The sequence below is a fragment of the Osmerus mordax genome, chromosome 8, assembly GCF_038355195.1.
Source record: "Osmerus mordax isolate fOsmMor3 chromosome 8, fOsmMor3.pri, whole genome shotgun sequence".
Lineage (NCBI taxonomy): Eukaryota > Metazoa > Chordata > Actinopteri > Osmeriformes > Osmeridae > Osmerus > Osmerus mordax.
Genome location: NC_090057.1, coordinates 10567450 through 10588647, shown reverse-complemented (window position 1 = coordinate 10588647; position 21198 = coordinate 10567450). Strand labels below are relative to the sequence as shown.

The window sequence follows — 21198 nt, the reverse complement described above, 5'->3', positions numbered from 1 at the left end:
CTCACCCCGCCCCACCAGTTCCCGCGGTTACACCTCCAGCTACAGACACGAACGAGTTTGCGAAGTAAAAAAAAAAAAAAAATGAAACAAGATGGTGAAGAGATAGCAAGGAGCGCCAGAGGCAGCTGTGTTGACAACGCAGCCTTCTGTGGCTTCCTCAGCGGCGGGGGGGGGGGGGGGGGGGGGGGTGTTCCCCTTTTCTCTCGCCGTTTAAGAGAGGCCCCGTCTCCACACGGCAGGAGGAACCTCCTCTCTTCTCCTCTCGCCTGGCACACTTCCCCAAAACCAACGACCGCCTTTGTTCCAAGAGGAAGTGATGCGAGACCGAAGTAGGAAGTGCGGAGAGGACAAGGAGAAGGAGAGATGGGGCGGGATTCTGGAGGAACGTTCTCATGCGCGATCGGGCCCAACCCAGCTGGCCCGGGGGATCCGATTCTGCCAGGTCACATGACCCCCATTAGGTGGGTGGGATAGTGTCTTGCCGAAAATCCATCCTTATACACTTAAGTACTTACAGTAGCGAGGAGGAGCTGAAGGCCGGCGTTCTGAGGACTAGAAACACGGCTCCGCTGGACCCTGGAGGTTACCGTTCTCACCTGAAGCCTCAACACGGAACACAACAAGTCGTGGATCCCCCCCTCCCCAAAAAAGAGGAATCTAATTTGAATGTTGCAGTGAGGCAAAAAAAATAAACACAATGGTATCATTGGTATGGTGACTAAATCATTTTGGGCACTATTGTCCCGTTTAATGGGAAGCATGGCGCCTTTTTCTCACAGCTGAAAAACAACAGCCTGATGTCTATCAGAAGTTCTCTCACATCGTTCCAAAAATGCCGAATAAACAAGTGAAAGAGAAAAATAAACAGAATACGGCCACCGTTCTTTCCGTGCTCCCGCCCATGTTTTCAGGGTGTGTGTGTGCGTGTGTGGTGTGTGTGTATTGAAACATGTTTGTCCCCTTTTCTTAAAACACACACACATACACGCGAGTACACACACGCACGCACACACCCTGTCACAGCAGGCACCCTGTGAGCTCCCTGGCAAACACTCATAAATCTGTCATCAGGAATGAAGCCATAGCTGGGTTGACCTGTCTGGGTAAACAAACCAATACATAACAAGGGCAGGGGAGACACTAACTACCTGGGAGAGGGAGCAAGAGAGAGAGAGAGTGTGTGTGTGTGTGTGTGTGTGTGTGTGTGTGTGTGTGTGTGTGTGTGTGTGTGTGTGTGTGTGTGTGTGTGTGTGTGTGTGTGTGCGTGTGCGTGTGTGTGTGTGTGCGCACGTCTGCATCAAAAAGGACAATATTAAAATCGAGGCAACAGCCTGAACGAGAGTTCAGAGTTAAAAGTCAAGAGGAAGAACGAGAATGAGAGAGGACAGAGAGAGAGAGAGAACATAAAAGAGGGAGAGTGACAGCATAAGAGTTTGAGAAAAAGAAAGCAGAAAGAGTTTTTTGGCTTGTAGAGAGGCAAGATATCACCAGGCAGAGCACGACTCCCCCCTCTGGCAACTACAGGGAACTGCACCTGCAGTTTGTCCTCACCCACAACCAGACAGGACTGGCCCACGACAGACACACTACAGAGGGCTGGCCAAGACTCCGAGTCCCCTGTAGGTGCCACATCCAAACTGAACAAACACCACAGAGTTTAGACAAAATCTACAATAATAGTCTTCTATGGCCAAAAATCCCCTCGGGCCATGCACGTAGACCCATGGTGGAAATATTTTGCAATAAATCTTGGTCTTCAAAAGCCTCTGACAATGGCCTTCTCCATACTTAGTAGTCGATGTAACTATTCTGAGAGCAGCATTTGACCCACACTTCCATGTCCGGTTGTAACTGGACCCCTACGGAAGCTGGACTGACCGACCAGAGACCAGAAACAAACCACTTCTACGGTCCAGCTGAGCTGTTAGCTTAGCATCATCTGCCTTTAGGTCACCCAGTGGTGACCTGAGGGGCCCACAAGAGCCTTGTGACATATGTTTTCTGTTTCCATCTCCATTAGAGGGTTTGACGACAGCTCAACTGGTTCCAGGGCTTATGTGCATTTAGGATATTAGATGGTTTGGAGAAGTCGCTTTCAGACTTATTACAGCGCCATACGCGTGTCCCGCACAAGGATTTGAGCAGTGACTTAACTAGCATGTGAGAGTGCAGGAGAATAGGAGGGAGTGTGTGAGTGAGTAAGGTCAATAAATCTCTTAAAAGGAACCTTTTCCACTTGTAATGATAAGGGAGACGCTAATGTTTGTAACCAAATAAATCTTTTTGTCGGAACCCCATGTCATTTACTCTCACACACACACACACACACACACACACACACACACACACACACACACACACACACACACACCACACACACACACACACACACACACACACACACACACACACACACACACACACACCACACACACACACACACACACACACACACACACACACACACACACACACACACACACACACACACACACACACACACACACACACACACACACACACACACACACACACACACACACACGTTAAGCTGAGAGGCGGTGTGGCGTGGACCTCTAGTATGGCAGCCGTTTGTTTAGGCAGCCTTTAAACAGCATGCCAGGCCTCCCCACAGGCACGCTCAGGCCAGCGCTGGGGTCAACCAGCGGCAGTCAGGCGCCACAGCCCCCTCTACAGGACACCCGCAGAACTACACCCAGAGCCTCTGGACCCTGCCCATCGTTGGCTAAAACTCCTTCACATTTCTCTTACTAAATAAGAAAAGAAAAAAAACTAACACAGCAGACCTAGGTTTGTCAACTTGAAAAGATAACTCGGTGTGAGGGACAGTGATCGATTTTATTGGACACAATGAACAAAGAACACTTTTCTCAGGTTGTGGCAGAAGGGGCACCGTCGTTGAACTCCGCCACGCTCAAACCGCTCTGTCACTTTCTCACGTGTCAGAGTGGGGCTAACCTCCCAGCCTCCACCCCTCAGCCTCCAGGCTAGCCCCCCCCCCAGTGAGGCTCGGTAGGCCTGCTGACACGGTGCTGGGATGAATGAGGTCTTTGTGGCCCTGGGACTGTGGCCTACTTCTGGCCCTGTGTGTCTGCATACCATTAACCTCCACCGCTTGGACTCACGCCGCCGGCCATTTTAGGACCTCAACATGGAAGGCACAGGTCTGTATTTACATGGTGTGTTTGGCAGAGATAAGAGCGTGTGTGTGTGTGTCTCACCTGGTGCACAGTACATGTTGGCGATGGCCTTCCTGTCGTACGACTCCTCCACCTCACTCCAGCTGCAGAAGTATGTGAGTTCCACATGACCTGGGGACGCGGGATGTGAGGAGAGAGGGAGAGGAAGAGACGGATGAAGAAGACAAAAAAAAATGGCAGGCTTGGTTCATTCCAGTCCTAGTTTCTATCCCTACTACCAGCCAGAGTCAATTCACACACACACACCATCTTTGCCAAGCTCCGCTACTCTATGGCAGTCAAACATCGCTCCAAAAGTTAGCTCCTTTTCAGATGATTCCATCCCTCCCTCCCTCCCTCTCCACCCTCCTTGCGTCCCTCCCCTCCCACCCCGCCACACTCAAAGCTTTTCTCGAACTCGGCCCTGTGCCTGCCGATTACTCCTGTTTAGCTGCTAACGGCTAACGCTATCATTAGGACTAATGGTATCATTAGCTAGCGGGGGCCATTAGCTTGGGCTAGCCAGACTGATGCACTACGCTGTTGATGGTCCTTCACAACAATAATCGCACACCCGGAGACTAACACAGCCACTCAGCTCATTAGCCAAGTGCTGATAACGAGATAGTGAGGGACGATTACGGGGGGAGGAAAACAGAAAAAGGGAAAGAGAGAGAGATGTCTGGTGTTCAGGTAAGGACAAGTGGGACAGCCCTTGTTGCGGAGCCTCGTTCAGGTGGTTGAACGATCTGCCAACATGACCGGAGAGAGCTTCATTCATGAAGAACCTAACCAAGTCTACGCATCAGATTCCACCAATCGGAATTGGTGTCCAATCGGAATTGGCCTATGGTACCATTGGCCTATGGTACCGAACAAATGTGTCCAGCAATTTAAGAAAAAAGCAATGTGATGAGGTGGGGGTAACGTGTTTGAGAAGGACGGGGCGCACACCTTTCTGGTTGAGCAGGATGTTGTCGGGGTTGAGGTCGCGACACACCACCCCCTCCTGGTGCAGGCCGTCCAGGGCCAGGACCATCTCCACCGCCCAGCAGCGCACAAACTCCTCAGGGATTCGAACCTGCGTCGCCGCCGCCGCCGCCGCGCACAGCTCGTCCAGCGCCGCAAACAGGCGAGAGGCGTCTCGGTCCACGCCGCCCGGCGCCACCTCGCGACCCGTCGCCGCCTCCCCGGACCTCACCTCCGCCCCCGCCTCGGAAACGGCGGGGATCCCGCTCACGGCCCGGTCTGAGCCGACGCTACTCGAGTCTGGGTGAAGGACGGAGCCTTTGTCCGTGGGAGCGTTCCGGACGGCTTCGAGGCTCTCGTTGAGAGCGTTGGCGAAGAGGAAGTCGGAGTCGGAGGGAGGAGCCACTGGCAAGTCCTTATTTGGGCGTTCTGCCTCTCGTCCGAACGCCAGGCCGCAGTCATCCAGCAGAGAGACGCAGGGGGGTCGTCCGTCCACCCAGGAGGGGGCCTCCCCCGCTTCCCTCTCCAACGTCAGCTCCTCCCCTTCCTCCAGCTCGCAGGGCAGCTGCAGCACGTCTGGCTGGGTGAACTTGGGCGAGGCCTTGGCCTCCAGGGCCAGACAGCCCCCTGTCGAGGCCCGCTCCTCCTCCAGGGCCTCCACGGCCCCGCCCATGACTTCCGGGAGGTTGACCAGGAGGTCGGGGGGCTGGGCCTCGTCCTCCACCGACGCCTCCTTGAAGGAGATGACGGGCACCGATTCGTTGGAGCCCCCGTCGCTGCCGTCGGGCCCCCACGGCTCCGACGCGTGACCTTTGACCTCCCGGGCCAGCTCCGGGGGTTCTCCGGGGAAGTCGGGCTCCAGGTCCGAGGCGGAGAACAGGGAGAGGGGGGGGTTGGAGGGAGAGGGTTTGAGTCGGAGTTCCCCGGCCTCGGGGCAGGCGACCTCGCTGGCACTGTCCTTGCTGTCGATGCGGAAGAACTCCATGGGCGTGCGTTTGGACTGGTCCAGGGAGAGGGGGGCGGCGGGGGGACGGCAGGGGGCTGAACACCTCGCCGTGCTCCGGCAGGTCGCCGTGGCGACGGGCGTCGCCGCCGTCCTCCATGAAGAAGAGCAGCTCCTGTGCGCTGATGGGCGACAGGCTGTCGTTGCTGAGCGGCGAGCGCGTCCGGGACGAGGTGGTCGTCGTGGCGACGGTCACCTCCAACGACGACGCTTCCTGCCCCATCGAGACGCCCCCCTCCCCGTCGTCCCCCTCCTTCTCCCCCCCCCCCTCCTCCGGTTCCACCTTCTCCTGCTCGTACTCGTTGCAGAGCGTCAGGTAGCTGTTGGTGCATTCTTCCTCGGAGGTGGCTCCGGAGTCCTGGCTGTTCACCACCCCAGGTGGAAGGCCACTTTTCGGGGGTAGTGCCAAGAGGGCCTCCCTTACCCTCTGGAGCCCCGAACCCGAACCCGAGCCGGACCCGGAGCTGGCGGAATCCAGGCCCAGCTGAGACGCGCCATGCAGGGGGGAGTGGATCGCCGTGGTGTGGCTCTTCTGGATGAAGGGGATGTCGAAGCTGTCCTCCGGGCTGGAGCTCCTCAGGAACCTCCCAATGTGAGACCACAGCTTCCCCCCTGGGCAGAGAGACACGGAGCAGCACGTCAGTTTGATATATCATGATGATACTATCTGCATCGCTCAAGTGTCTGTTGGCAGACAACCTAGCACATCGAGATACACAACAGACAACAACATTTTCTCCATTTTCTTTCACACTACGTCTCACAACCACACACACACACACACACAGGCAGCTGTGGAACTGAGCGATTGTGCGACAGCATCTGTTGTGTGAGATGAGGATGAATAGGAGTGGCACAGCGATGGTAATGATGGCAGGGCCAGCCTGATCACTTAGAGAGGGAAAACATCCACATGTTGTACCGGCGAATGTCACTCAGGTCATTGCCTCTGCCTGTCTGTCTGTCTTTCAATCGATCCGTCTGTCTGCCCATCCATCTGACTGTCTGTCTGTCCGTCTGCCTGTCTGCCCATCCATCTGACTGTCTGTCTGTCCGTCTGCCTGTCTGCCCATCCGTCTGACTGTCTGTCTGTCTGCCTGTCTGCCCATCCGTCTGACTGTCTGTCTGTCCGTCTGTCTGTCTGTCTGCCTGGAACAAGGCCAGAGCCAGGGAATCTTAGCACCCAAATGACTACAATAACAATCCTTTAGACTCGGTCTCTATTACACACACACACATATCCAAGCACCGCACACACGCGCACACACACACAAGGAAAGAAGGAGTCCCAGGTGTTAGCATAGCTAATGAAGCGTAGCGCCACCTGGTATTCAGAATAATGACCTGTGACACACACCTATCTCTATCAAACATCTGTCTACTACAAGGGCAGGGAGGGGGAGAGAGGGAGGGTGGGGAGGGGTAGAGAGGAGGGGTGGGGCGGGGTAGAGAGGAGGGGTGGGGGGGGAAGAGAACATTGGAGAGGAGAGTTGGGGAGGCATCCGTACAGGAGACGACCCAGATGAAGGGAGTGGACTGGGAGGAGAGGCGGAGAGGGTGGGGGTAGAGAGAGAGGGTGGACAGACACGCGGGGGGCGTCCAGGCGGGGGGGTGGGGGGGGCTCCCGCTGAGGGAGGGAGAGCTCGTACCCTCGGCGTACTGGAGCAGCAGGAAGACGGTGTCCTCGGAGACGACGAACTTCCTCAGCCTCACCATGTGGGGCACGGAGTGAGGCATGATGGTCCGCTTGGTCCTCCCACACTCGCTGCTCTTCCTCAGGCCCTGGGGGGAGCGGGGGGGGGATTATGGGACGGGGGGAGGTTAGGGACACGGGGGGAGGTGAGGGAGGAGGACGACGATCGAGGGGAAGGCGAGGAGGGAAGTGGAAAGAGGGGGAAGCAAAGGCGAGAGAAGGAAGAGAAGTGGTGAGAAGTTTGCCGGGCGACACTAGAGGGGTCGACGGCGGAGGGGAAGATGAAGGAGAAATGCCACATTAACATTAACAAGCCAACGCTCTCCCTGCCAACCCAACCCAAACTGCCTAAGTATCCATCAAGCCACATACAGCGAGCGACGCACAAACACATATACAAATCAATCCATCTCGGTTATTTCAGAAGACCTCAGAAGGTAGTGAAGTGTGTGCGTGTGTGTGTGTATACGTGTGCGTGTGTGGGAGTGGGAGTGCACGTGGGTGTGTGTGTGCCCACGCTCTGCGTTGGCATCTGGCACACGTGGGGTGAGCAGGGGACAGAACCATTAGAATCAATTACGCAGGTCTCTCACACACACACACACACACACACGCGCACAGGGCCTTATGGCAGCCGACGCACACACACACACACACACACACACAACACGTCAAACACTTACTTTGAGAATGAACGTCTCCTGTGTCCTCTTGTCCATGACCAGAAGAACCTGGGAAGATATGGCAGGTCCGTAAACAGGCAGATGGTACAGAGATGTCACAGAGACGATCCAGGCACTAGGACCGCCCCGCCTCTGGTCTCGGCCTCCCTCCTCTCATCTCTCCTTTGACCCTTCGAGCCACTCATCCCTGCGTGCCTCTCACCCTCCCTCCCTCCCTCTTCTTCATGACATCTTCCTTCCCTCCTTCAACTCCTCCTTTCTCTCTGACATCTCCATTCCTCTTGCTCTCTCTCTCTCTCAGGGGAGAGCTACAGCATATGCGAGTGTGTGTGTGTGAGTGTGTGTGTATGTGTGTAACAGATCAAGAATCACTGTGCATCTGGGGGTGTGTGTGTGTGTGTGTGTTACAGAATCACTGTGTGCGTGCGCGTGTGTGCCTCTGTGACCCTGAGTGGGCCCCAAACAGGTGCAGGCTAAATGGATATGAATGGAGTTGTGAGTAAACAGAGGGCCGGCGCAAGCCAGGACGCTAATATAATTAAGGCACCAACATCAGGGGTGGGGGAGGAGGAGAGGGGGGGGGGGGGGGGGGGGGGAGGGAGGGAGGGAGCGCGAGGCACAGGGGTGAGGAGCGCTCCCCAGCTGTCCCCTCTGTCCCCCATTAAAAGTGGAAAGGGGAAGGGAACCGACAACACGGGACATCCCGTGTTGACTGTCACATCCCGAGCCGCTGACTTGTTGTCTACATTCATTACCTGTTCCGTTGTGTGGGACTACAACATCCAGCAGTGTGTGCTGCCCTGTGTCAATATTCCCTCAGTGTTATCTCGTGTGGGACCGGTGTGTGTCGTGTCGAGCATCATTGATTCAGTGCTGCGGGTGCTGATGTCCGATCTGCCTTGCCAAGTCATTTCATGCTCCGGTGGCGAGCTACTTTGTCGACAGCTGTTTGAGAGGAACGGTGACCTAAGCTGACCTTGTGACACCCCCCTTACGACCCAACAAATACATTCACTCACACGCACGCACGCGCGAGCAGGCACACACGGAGCATGTCGATATCTTGTCTAACCTTGTCGATAACACCCAGTACTCTGTAGGCTGTCAGCTCCTCCGCTGGACTCTGCTCTCGCCCTCTGCTGGTGGGAGTGGGGCACTGCTGCCCCATCGCCTGACACAAGCAAACACGGAAGCCTTCACCTCATTCAATTCAACAAATAGTAACCAAATAAGAATTCTAAATGTCACTCTCACTCGATTTCTTTTCACGTTTGAGATGGATGGAATTGCATTGAATTTCACCGTCAAAATAACGATAGTTTTTTTTTTTCCTTTTTGAAATTGTTTGTATAACTGGTAGCCAATGGGATCGTCTGTAGCTGCTCACCACTGCCTGCATTGACCCTTGACCCATGCTGCTTCTCAGGTGCTGGCTGGAAATCTGCTCGGCACGCATCAAGTACTCGGCGGTCCGCCTCTTGACCGCTTCACGCCTCGTGGGGCTGGCCTCGCCTGAAGGGGGGGTGGGGGGGGGGTGAAGAGGGGAGACATGAGGAGAGAGCAAGGAAGAGAAGAGAGAGCGAAGAAAGGAGGAAAGATAGAAAGAGGGCGGTTGCAGAGATGAAGGAGTGTGGGGGGGGGATTCAAAACTAGGGACAGATAAGTGTCGTAGAGAAAGACTAGGGAGAGAGAGAGAGAGAGACTTTCCCCACCCTTCTACCTTGCACGCCCTGCAGAAGCAGGTCCACCCCACCACGGTAGTAGGAAAACGCAGCCTGGTAATCCCGCTCCTCTTCCTTCTGCACGGCCAATCGGATGCGCTCGCTGGCCCTGTCCAGGTAGTCGGGCTTCACTTCCTTGGCGCTGGCGCTAGCTCTCTTCAGGCTGCCGGGGAACGGCTGCGCTCTCGCGGGCCGGCTGACCTCTGGGACTGGAGTCGGGACTGGGACTGGGGCTGAGACTAAGGCTGGGCCGCGGAGGCGATCGATCAGGGAGGGCAGGAGGGGGCTGCTGCTGGTGCTGCTGGTACTGAGGGTGGCGCCCCCAGGAGGCGGCGGCTGGTTTGGGGAGGTGCGTCCCGAGGCCATGCCATCGTCCAGCTTGGACAGAGAGTCTGCGTCCACAGCCGGGGAGGTCAAGTCGCCGTCACTGAACCGACCTGGAGGGAGGGAGGGAGGGAGGGAGGGAGGGAGGGAGGGAGGGAGGGAGGGAGGGAGGGAGGGAGGGAGGGAGGGAGGGAGGGAGGGAGGGAGGGAGGGAGGGAGGGAGGGAGGGAGGGAGGGAGGGAGGGAGGGAGGGAGGGAGGGAGGGAGGGAGGGAGGGAGGGAGGGAGGGAGGGAGGGAGGGAGGGAGGGAGGGAGGGAGGGAGGGAGGGACACACAGGGATGAGATACAAACAGGAAGACAAACCAGAAGACAGGACGACACACAGGCCGACAGACACACTTACCTCCATACTCAGACTGACTGGTCACAGTCAGATCATCGGCCCCACTGATATCTCTCTGAACTGAGGGGGAGAGATACACAAAGCTCACATATTCAGCTCATATTCCTTCCACTTGAGATTACAGGACAGATGGTACTGCCAGCCTCGTCTCTGCCTACCTTCAGAGGTGCAGTCTGATAAGCTTTCAGCCAGGAAGTCTGAGAAGGGTTCGGCTGGACCAATTAGCTCCGAGCTGTCTTGGACCTCCCCTCCCTGAAATGAAAATGGCATTCAATCAGATCTGCAGATCTGTGTGTACGTGTGTGTGTGTGTGTGTGTATGTGTGTGTGTGTATTACCTTGAAGAAGTCCTGGATGTGCTGACTGCTATAAAGAGCAGGGATGTTGGCAGAGAACTGTAGAAGATCCTCAGAACACTGTCTCCTCTCCTCGATCACCGTGTCTTCAAAACGACCTACACACACACACACGTGTAGACATGACGTTAAAATGATCATCTGACATAATATCAGCATAATACATTTGTAATCTATGTTACGGGTTGCCGAGAACCTTACCAAAGACCTTAGCTTTGGCAAAGGGAGGGAAGAGCTCCGATTGGCTGCAGAGATTCCTGTGGAGCTGCCAGAGGTCGCGGTGAAGCTTCCGGAAATCACTATACCTCTTCCAGACTGTTATCTAGGAAGGAAAAGAGAAAGAAAACAATATGAGGAAATCAGACGGCAAACCTTCACTCATGGCATCTGGCACATCCAGAAATGGGAAGACAAGGCCTCAGACCAGAGAAGCCTGCTTCGAGCTTCACACCCATCCCCTGAGGTAAATAGTTGATCGATGTGAAGGACACGAGACCCGCCTCCGCTCCAAGAGGAGGAGCACTTTCACAATGAGCGGGTGTCTTCCCAGGCCAGTCCGCCTCTCACACTCAGTAATTGGTATCATGCCTGTTGTATTAGTACTGGGTTCAGGCCCGAGCATCAATCCTGGCCCCATTCTCTGTCCGTGTGGGGGTTTTCTGTGTGTGTGTGTGTTCGTATTCAAACGAGTCCGCCGTCTCCGACATCTAGACATACAATCCGCAAACCTTTCGAATCCTAAACTGGTTGTTGTCACGTACATCGTCTGAGAACAAAACATCGGTCTCACTGAAGCGGTATCCTCCTATACGTGCATGATTAACCGTGGCCTAGCTACGCAATATCACAGCCCCTCCTCTGTTCTCTGTTCTGCCGCACATAGATTCTGTGATGACGCCAGATTAGCCCACAATCCTGATAGTCACCATGGTAACAACCCGGGTCATTAAGGTCCCCATGAGAACCACATCGAACAATGTAGGGGATTGACCCCTGAATGCAAGAGGACCACACGTGGACATTTTACAATAAGCCCCATGCGTTTAAGCTTGCTGTCGGTTCTAACTACAGAGCTCTGGTCACACCGTCGAGGCGTGTCCTTCCAGCGCTTGCGTTCTCCCCGCCCCCTCTTCAAAATCAACGAGTCATTCGTCATATTTGACAAACATCAAAAAGTTCATACCTCCTGGACATCCTCTGGGTTCTTTCTGGAGATGATCTGTGGGTGGGAGGAAGTGGGGGGGGGGGAGGGAGAGGGGGAGGGGAGGAGAGGAAGAGACAGAGAGAGATCGCCATTAGCAACAGATTCTTAAGCCTACCATCCCCATTACCGTCCATACACTGCAACGTGCCCCTGCAAAGCTCCGGACCTAAAATGGTGGCCAGGTTGGCTGTGCACGCTCCCTAAGGGGCTCAGTTGCTGCCTCGGGCGAGTCCTCGTACTTCTATGAGTCCTGAATGAGACAGTCAGAGTGAGGAGAAGGAGGAGACACCGTCCGACAATGAGGGCATTCTACTGGCCTGGAGTGCTGGTGGTGGAGGGTGGTGGTTTGGTGCGGACGTCACCACCGTCCTACAAAACCTAGACTACAAGTACATGCAGGCACACAGGGAGACACGCACGCTCGCACCATGTATTACATACGTTCTGTCGTATTTGGTGTGCCATTTCTTTTGACTTAACAGGGAAGAACAAATCAGAGTGAGGCAGTTTTGGTTCCCAGCTTAGGGCTGTCTTGTCCCGGGGAGCTAGTGTGTAGATTGGTGTGTGTATGTGTGTGAGAAAGAATAAAATAAAATATGAATCAATTAAATGATGTACGGCTCATCTTGGTCTCATCCGCACTACCACTGACAACATCCTCCTAACTCGTGAGTCCAGTGTGTGTGTCCAGTGTGTGTGTGTCCAGTGTATGTGTATGTGTCCAGTGTGTGTGTGTGTGTGTGTGTGTGTGTGTGTGTGTGTGTGTGTGTGTGTGTGTGTGTGTGTGTGTGTGTGTGTGTGTGTGTGTGTGTAATCTCCACCAGATTGACAGTTAGTTTGTCTTTCTGACTGCATCATGAGCCACTTCTACAGCCAACAATACACTATTGCTACACTGTAACACTTTAACAATGCTATTGTTACACTGTAACACTAACAATGCTACAGTTACACCCATAACTAAATAAAGGAGGTGGGTGTGAAGAACTCAGACATAATAATCAATATGCCTTCACAGTATCTTAAATTTAACTCCTATCTAAGCAACAGGATGTGACATACTCTTACTACAAGTAAAATTTTTGCTCTGCTATTTTACATGCAGACCTCATATTCCCAATATTAGGCTATACGAGGACGAAACCTTGTTGTGGCGATTTAAAATGAATGTACAATATAGCCTACTGTAGCAATATATTTAAAAAAAACGAAACGAAACTAACAAGCACTGCTGTTACACATCCTGTAGGGTCGTTCCCTTCATTTGCATCCTTCAGCTGACTAGTCAACAAGACAACATTCAGTTGCTGGGTTTTCACCGACTTAATCACTAGCACTGGGACAAGTTCAGTTCTGATGCCAAGTGGCATCTCAGTTGATATTTTAGCGATTTTATTTCGTATTTTGAATACGAATCGATAGCCAAGTATCTCGCAAATTGGCTACTGTCGCAAGCAAAGTCAAGATTGTGTCAAGGCAGGACAATTCAGAACCAGGACTCGTAGGGTCAAGCTGCACATAAACATTGCTGAAAGTGATGTAACATTAAGAGGATAGCTATCGCAGACGACTAGCTAGTTGTGACTGTGTTGTAGCATTAGCCAAAGCTTCACTATTGTATTGATTTAGTTGGGTAGACAAGCTTCGTTCATTGTAAAATATTAGCCAATTAACAAGCTATCTGGATAGTTTTTATATTTGTGATGTCAGCCATTCTCGTAGCATGAAAATCATAAAACAGTGATTGTTCGGCTAACGTCACTGTGGGTAGCTAGCGTATGAGCTAGGCTAGGCTACCCGTTTGCTTGACTGTTACTACTAGCACTAGATAGTCATCTGGCTCAACCTGCAGACTTACCCTTGCAGTGACTTTATACACAGTGTAACCTTTCTGGTGCTTTTTTGGGTCCGTGACAGTGTAAAACCGAGCAAGTTCCCCTCTTTCTCGCTGCGATATCATTCTGATTGAAACATAGCCATTAGCTAGCCTGCTTTCAATCTCGTTCTGGGAGTAAACAGTCGCACATCCGCCGCTTTCTAGCTGTCTATGGGTGCGTGAGTTGCTAGTAGCTACGAAGGAAGTCCCGCCTCTGCTACACAAATAGCTAATCAGCCAATCACATGGCAGCAACTTAATGGATTTAGGCATGTCAGAGCCCGTCTACGGGCATGTAGACCATAGATATATATACAGCCTTTATATACATCTATGATGTTGTAGACCATTTAGACGTAATTTCCTGATTTTCTATCCGTATGTTTACCAATTATCTGATTTTCTTTGATGTGCTTAAACATGGAAATCGGGAATTAAAATAGTGTGTGGAAATCTTCTTTCTCAATTTTGGCAGAGCCTGTCTAAAATATATATCTATATATATACAACCCATATATTCGTGTATATATATATATATCCGGGCTTTAGACAGGAAAATAATAATAGATTTTATAAAAAAAATAACATGTAAAAGAACAGACCATGGTAGTGTAATATAGTTCAGAGTGCTCTGTTAAGTACTTTACGGTACTGAATAAATAATTAGTACAAATCCGGCATCCTGACTATTTGAGCATACAGTTTCTTCAGAATTCTTCCACTACAGCAGCCTGCTGTAACAAGATGCCTAGCCCGTTGGCGTATGCAAAGTACACACTACTACCGTACAAAGTCTACCTACCTACACCTATACTGTCCTTCAGTTATTAGACCATCCACAACCCATAAGAACCAAGTAGGCTACAATTCTATGGACTCAAATGAGTATCGTTTAGAAGTATAGTTGAAAAATAACCATTCAAAAGCCTTAATATAACAATTTATATTGAAAGTTTTATTTTCAATGACAACCATAGGCTACACAAACATTGGTTTCAGGTATAATTAGAAACCAATTGTATGAACTTTAATATGAATTATATTAAATACTGTAAGCTCAGTACAGGCTAATGATTATTCTGTCCCTGTAATAAATCACAGTTTAACAGATCTATTGTGCAGCCTCTCTGGATCATAGTGCCAAAGAACAACCCATCAACTAGAGGGCCACTGAGAGAAAGTTTGTAACCAGATTAAGTGAATGTTGCTGAGACATCATGGTATGTGGTTATGAACGTTTAAGATACATACTCTACTTGGAAACCGGGTAAGGATCAGTTGGGCCTTGGCCTGGATTGGAATCCTGTTCAATAGTGACATAACCACAACACTGGCCACAAGTGAAATGTGTCTGTGGACAATGTCACCATACTCAGCATGGAGGGTTTCCCATCATAGCTTTGTACACAGAAGAAGAAGAAGCCATCCGGCTGAGCACATGACCCAAGAACCTCTATCTCTGTGGGACACATTTTCGTACGTTACATCAAAGTGGGTGTAATACGAGGAGATGTTCGATGCAGTGGGAGATGTTGTAACCAAATCCCTATTGCAACTTGCTGTGGCTGTTTTCATCATATCCCGCACCATAACCCCATTGGTGACGGTGTAATTATTCTGTAAGCAAGACCAAACAATGACACATTTAGGGAGGGTATGTGTTTTGTGGTGATCAGCACAAATAGGTTCACTGTTACAAGGTTAAAAATGGATGTAGCATCATTGATACGCAGGCTCAAAAGACCTTAAAGGTCCCACAAAAGAAGATAGGATTGGAGCATCCCATAATAATATTTGGTCTTAATACTTACATAGATATCATTGACAACTTCATATTGAGGAATTGTCTTCATCAAGGCCTTGTGTTTAGTGATAGCCTCTTTAGTCCAATTTGTGGTACTCAAATCATCAACCAATCTGTGGCACAACATAAAGCATGACTAAATCCCACTGAGTGGTTCTGGCTGCCACAGTGATCCCACCATCATATATGCATTAAAGAGTGTCCAACTGGGGACAACCACTCTTACTGTTGAAGTGTTTCGTTCTTTGTGGCTGCCAGGAGTTGCATGTTAGGGTGGCTCCAGCAGTTGCTTATGTCGATGGCAGGGTAGTAGTACAGGAATGCTAGACACATCTCATTTGTGGTGCCCAAACCTCCCTGTGAGAGAAGAGGTAAGTGGAGGTAATAGGGTTATTTGATGGTAAGGTGCTGTTATCCTTTCTCCGATCATATAGTTCCTGTCAAATAGATCATGACAAGGTACTAAACATCAAGATGGAGGTCATGTGGTGTGTAACAGAAGGGTGTGTTCATTTCTTCTAATTCTATGCTACTACCAACCCATGTAGGTCTTGTGCGATTTTCAGTGTTGTAGGTACATTCCACCAGAATTTCATCACCCTGCAATGAGAACCAATATTTGTGAACAGATCTGTAGTGAGCTGAGATCTGCCATTGACTGGACAGACTATAACATTGTAGTAGTAGCAGTAATGTTCCGAAAGAAATACACATTGTACTCAAATGAAGTCTGCAGAATCGCCTTTTCATGTGTGTGTGGGTGGGGGAGCAAGTCAACTAGACACAGGAAGTACAGTAATATCAGGATTACCGGCTTGATGGTCTTGACTTCCCCCAGATTGTAGACCTCTTGATAATCAAAACTGTAATTCTCATCCAAACCCAGGAAGTCCACCTGCTTCCCACCCCTACGGAATGGAATGAAAGTGCACACAACGTTATAGCAGGGAAGAAACATTCGCCCATTCACAACGAATATACATTTCAAAATTAAATCTTAACAAGATCTGACAGGGACGGTATATCATTTGTGGACAAGTGTGGATATTAAGACTGACACCCCCTTCATATCTTCCACTATTATTATTTTTGTTTTGAAGTCTTTCTCACCTGAAGTGCCCGACTCTAATCTTCCTCCCGGCCAGATGAGTGTGCAATATCACTGAAAACACATTGAGGTCTGGGGCAGGGCCATCCAGGAGCTAGAGGGAGCAAGAGGTGGAGACAAGGAAGAACAAATATAAACCACAAACAAAGAAACGTTCCTCTATATCATAAGATAATGGCTACACCGTCAAATCCAAAATCATTCCAGGACAGTCATTCTAGGTTTTGAACTTTTACATGGGGCAAGTAATCTAGCGTACCTTCGAAAAGTCTGAGGTGTTGCAAAATCCATAGGTTTGAAAGTCTGTGGCATGGGGGGGGATGGCATAGCCTCCAAAGGGAGCCACCAACAGCCCCGTTGTGAGCAAGCCCACATCATGCTCCCTGAGCTGGCTGGTGTAGTACAGTCTCATACCTGAGTTATCCCTTCGACCTGCAGGGGGCGATAAAATGGCGAGAGAGATGGGGCAAGTGAAGTGAACAAAATTTACAACAACGGTTTTTATGTAGCAACAAACTTAATCTTTGGCCACAGTTCATGCCTGTTATGAACCTCAGCTAAACCAGTTGAACTGTCTGCAGTATTTGAAAGAAGAATTTTCCTTTCTATCAGGCTCTTGGTTGAAAACAAATATTATCATATGTAATGTTATAGGTCCTATCAATTGGTATTCACTAAATTTGCAAGCAATGAAGCCTAACCTGCAGCCTTGGTGGGATTGTTGTAGTGAATTTCAATCCTGTAGAAATGGCTGTCTTTCGCTCCTCCAATGGACATACCTGCATTTTCTGGAAGCTCAAATGGCTAAAAGAGAAAAGGGGGCATGCCATGTTCAAGTCAGTAAATGATTAGGCACCAGTCCTCCGTGTTCAACCACACTTTAGTGAGTACTGAGTACATTTCCTTGCCGGGGGCAGACACCTACCCCTCCTCCAACTGCCCAGCCGTGAATCATACTGAAGCATTCCTCGTCACCATCACCACTATAGCATGGACCCTCGGAGGTCTGATTCATGGTGGAGGGACAGCGATACACCAGTATGTGGTGCACCAGATCCAGGTTCTCAATAACAGGTTCCATCTGAGGTCCAAGCAGAGAGAGAGATGCAGGGGAGAGAAGAGAGAGAATAGTAAATGAGAGAGAGAGAGAAAGAGAGAGAAAGAAAGAAAGAAAGAAAGAAAGAAAGAAAGAAAAAGGAGAAAAAGAGAGGCAAAATAGGACAGGAGAGAAGAGAGAATTGAGGTAACGGGAAATGTGAGAATGTACATACATCAAACAAACACTGTTCTTGAGATGAACAGTCCATATTTCTGAAGGGCCTGATGTTATTGGACATGTTACTCAACACCACAGAATCATGTTATAATTTAGATGTGCTTTACCCGATAGATATGGTGTTTCCCATTGATGTGAGTCTTCATCACCTTGCAGTGATAGTACGTTACAACAGGAGGGACAGTGACCTACAATTGTGACATGGACCGGAAAGACACAATAAAAGCTCTACAGACATCCTTTAGAGCAAACGTCCCAACACCACAGAACTATTCACTGGATTCACCCCGGTTTGGTAGACATGCTTATGCTTTACATTTACATTTAGTCATTTAGCAGACGCTCTTATCCAGAGCGATTTACAGTAAGTACAGGGACATTCCCCCGAGGCAAGTAGGGTGAAGTGCCTTGCCCAAGGACACAACGTCAGTTGGCATGACCGGGAATCGAACTGGCAACCTTCGGATTACTAGCCCGACTCCCTCACCGCTCAGCCAACTGACTCCCTATAATACAGTTTTATAAGTACAGTGAGTTCAGAATGATTTGATCAAATGTAACACTGTGGAAAAATGGTCGTGGTGAAGGCTTCTATGACATCGTAAAGATTTGGTTTCTCTGAAGAGGAAACTTTGAAGAGGAAACTTATGGAGTGTGACTCTTACATTCTCCACAGTGAAGCTCAGGTAGTTGTCGAGCGGTGGGCTGGTTCTGAGCGTGTACCTCAGCAGGTTAAGCTCCTTGGTTCCTCTGCGGGACGAGTGGTATTTGATCTCATCTGTGGTCCCATACGCATAGATCAGTTTGATGGGGCTCGCCTACAGGAGGAGGGGATGAAAAGTTAAGGTTTAGATAGGGACAAGCACACATGGAGGATCAAACCTGTTTTGACATCCTTGATTTGTCCAATTGAACAATTCTGTAAACTATAGAGTTTCAGTTGTTCTTTATTACTTTGGAGGTTTTGCTACCTCGTTACATACTGTATATCTAGGCTTTTGTATACCTAACCCAATATTTCTTAATACTCAATGGTCATGAGTCACAACAATATTAGAGGGAAATGCAAACCGATCTCTAGGGTGCATTCAGTGGCGCATAGACAGTCTGAAAAGATTTGGAGGAAGATAAGTAGGAAACAAGAGCAGGGCTTTGAGACATATCGGAACAATATAACAGAGCATATACAATTACCCACAATAATACACAACAATGTCATATAATCTTCTGGTGCAGGAACCCAGAGCTGGGCCTGAAGAAAAGGTTCTCACATAGGAGATGAGATCGTGTTCCCAGGGCGTGATGGGGTTTTGTTCTAAAGGCCATACTTATTGTTTCCACGTCACATGGAGGTAGGGATATACTGGAACATGGCATTCTCAACGGTAAGGAACAGTGCTTGGAATCCCGATCACCTAGAAGAACCCTCAAGCCACAGTCCATGTATTTACTGTAACCGTGTGTGTGTGAACTCACAGTGATTGGAACGTCGTCTTTGTCACAAGTTTGAATGGACCTACTGAAGGTCATAGAGGTCTGTCCATCCAGCTCAGTTAGAGACAGCAGAGTGTAACTCTGTTCCTCGTCCACTGGGGGGAGAAAGGTCCCTATGCCGTGACGATCCTAGACCACAACAAATGTTAGACACATAGAAGTTCAGAGAGATGAACACACTGTAAATAAGAATAAGTTTGTCATTTCTTCGTATTTATCAGAGGAATCACCTGGCTTTCAAGACTATTCGAGAAAATATATGTTTATCCTCAGATTGGCCCTGTTTTGGAGCCAATTCACTCACTCGCCACACCAATCATGACATGGGAAATTTCAAACACAGAAATACACCACTAGTTCTTCTGTAATCCATTTTAAAAGGTGAGGACACTGTACCTTGAAGTAGGTGCCATTCGATCCAACTCCCCCGATGACAATGTCTGCCCCAATCATGTTTCCTTTGGGACTCAACCCGAAGCCCACCCAGCCAGTGGTGTTGACAGACAGCTGGAAGGTGATATCTTGAAACACATCACTGAACCCCCACTTCAGGGTGACCTGGCCGGCCCCGTCAAGGTGCTCCATGAAGGGCAAGGCATAGTCCGTCACCTGCCCCTCCATCCCTGGAGGTCGGCTTGAGAGCAGGGACAGGAGGAGGAAGAGTGCGGGGAGCTGCGCCATCCTATTTCCACGCCAGGAGGAGCAGAGGAGAAGAGAAAGCTGGATCGGAGAGAGACCTCAGGTATCGCCCCAAAGCTTGGAACCTGTGTGTCCAGGACTTAAATGACAGACGGGTTCACACACATATTCCTGTCAATATTGCAATGAGGTAACAAACGCTGGTGCAAATTCGATGCCTTTCTGAAATATTTGTTCTGTTTCCTTTTCTACAAGGGTCTCTTGTTACTGGTGGTAACAGGTGAACCACAGAGTTCTGGAAGCTCCTCCCACCTCCTATCCAGAAGCTCCCTCCCTCTTCACTGATGTCAACTTGTTCAACCAGCCTGGACTAATTGACGGCAAGTGCAACCAAGCACCTGATGTTTGTAACTTAAGATTAACGTCACTTAAGAAGCTTCTTTTACTTACATAAACCATGTATAAAGTGTAAAGATGCCCTTAGCAGTACATTCCATCTTGTGACACCTGTATTTGTCCATTCTCTGCACGTTGTATTTGAAATCCTGTTGGAACATTGTCTGGCAATTATTGCACTTCTGATGTCGTTGATTTTGCTGCACTGTGCTATGCATCACTGTAATTGAGGTGTTGCACTGGAGTTAAGATATTATTATTGTTCACTGTGCCTGGTAGCTGTGATGTTACTTTGCGCTGGGAATAGTAAATACAGACTGTTCCTTGACTGACCACCAACATATTGTACAATGCACTTCTGATCCTTAAACTTCTGCTGTACACATCTAAATGACCTATTTGTATGTCACTTTGCATTTAAGCATTAAAATAAAGTGTAAACGTAGAATGGTTGTTGAGACTCTGGTTCTGTCCTGTATGAACAACAGGACTTTAAACTTCTTCTCTGGGGGCCAGTGTTGCTAGGGAATAGAGGCCCTGTAGCCCATTGTGTATTGTGAACAATAACCTTGGAATGGAGTAAGGGTGTTTAGGTACTATGGGAAAAGTTCAGTTGTCTTATTTGGTAGAAGTTTATTGAGGTAGAAGATTCATAGAAACACGCAGCCATGTGCATGGGATCAAGACTGTGATCCTTGCGTAAACTCATTGCCACAACAGAAACCTCTCCAAAAGTCACATGAATAACTAGAGACTTGTGAGATCAGATGTACCTCTGATATGTACAGATGACATTGTAAAACACCACAATTTGTAGGTTTTGATTTTGTTATGAATATGGTAAGGACTAAATGTCACTGATAAACTAATAGTATGAAATAAAGATGCCTGGTAATATCATTTCACTTCTGATCATCCCTTATTATTAAAATAGAATTGAGTAACAGGAAGTGATGAAGAAGACCAGGAAGTGTATGTTGAGAAACATCACCCTCTGCAGGTCAGGGCCAATTTGAGAAGTAGGGGAAGCAGTAGCCAGGACCCACCTG

General features: G+C 49.7%; 2 protein-coding genes across 2 annotated transcripts; both read right to left on the bottom strand.

Moving 5' to 3' along the window:
* Positions 1-3242: 3242 nt before the first annotated feature.
* LOC136947722 (ribosomal protein S6 kinase delta-1-like) lies at positions 3243-13550 on the bottom strand (the record flags this gene model as incomplete). Its single annotated transcript, XM_067241880.1, is given in 14 exon segments — positions 3243-3332; positions 4155-5196; positions 5198-5784; positions 6822-6954; positions 7549-7596; positions 8621-8719; positions 8936-9060; positions 9269-9706; positions 9998-10057; positions 10156-10249; positions 10335-10450; positions 10554-10674; positions 11536-11571; positions 13415-13550. Coding segments are annotated over 14 exon segments (3091 nt in total), but the record flags the coding sequence as incomplete, so codon positions are not given.
* Positions 13551-14824: 1274 nt separating this feature from the next.
* moxd1l (monooxygenase, DBH-like 1, like) lies at positions 14825-19795 on the bottom strand. Its single transcript, XM_067242292.1, has 13 exons — positions 19511-19795; positions 19097-19243; positions 18286-18438; positions 17728-17808; positions 17270-17425; positions 17046-17148; positions 16604-16776; positions 16347-16438; positions 16048-16144; positions 15777-15836; positions 15463-15593; positions 15244-15349; positions 14825-15049 (listed from the first exon to the last, which is right to left on the bottom strand). The coding sequence occupies exons 1-13, from the start codon at positions 19793-19795 to the stop codon at positions 14825-14827; spliced, it is 1809 nt and encodes a 602-aa protein (XP_067098393.1).
* Positions 19796-21198: the final 1403 nt, after the last annotated feature.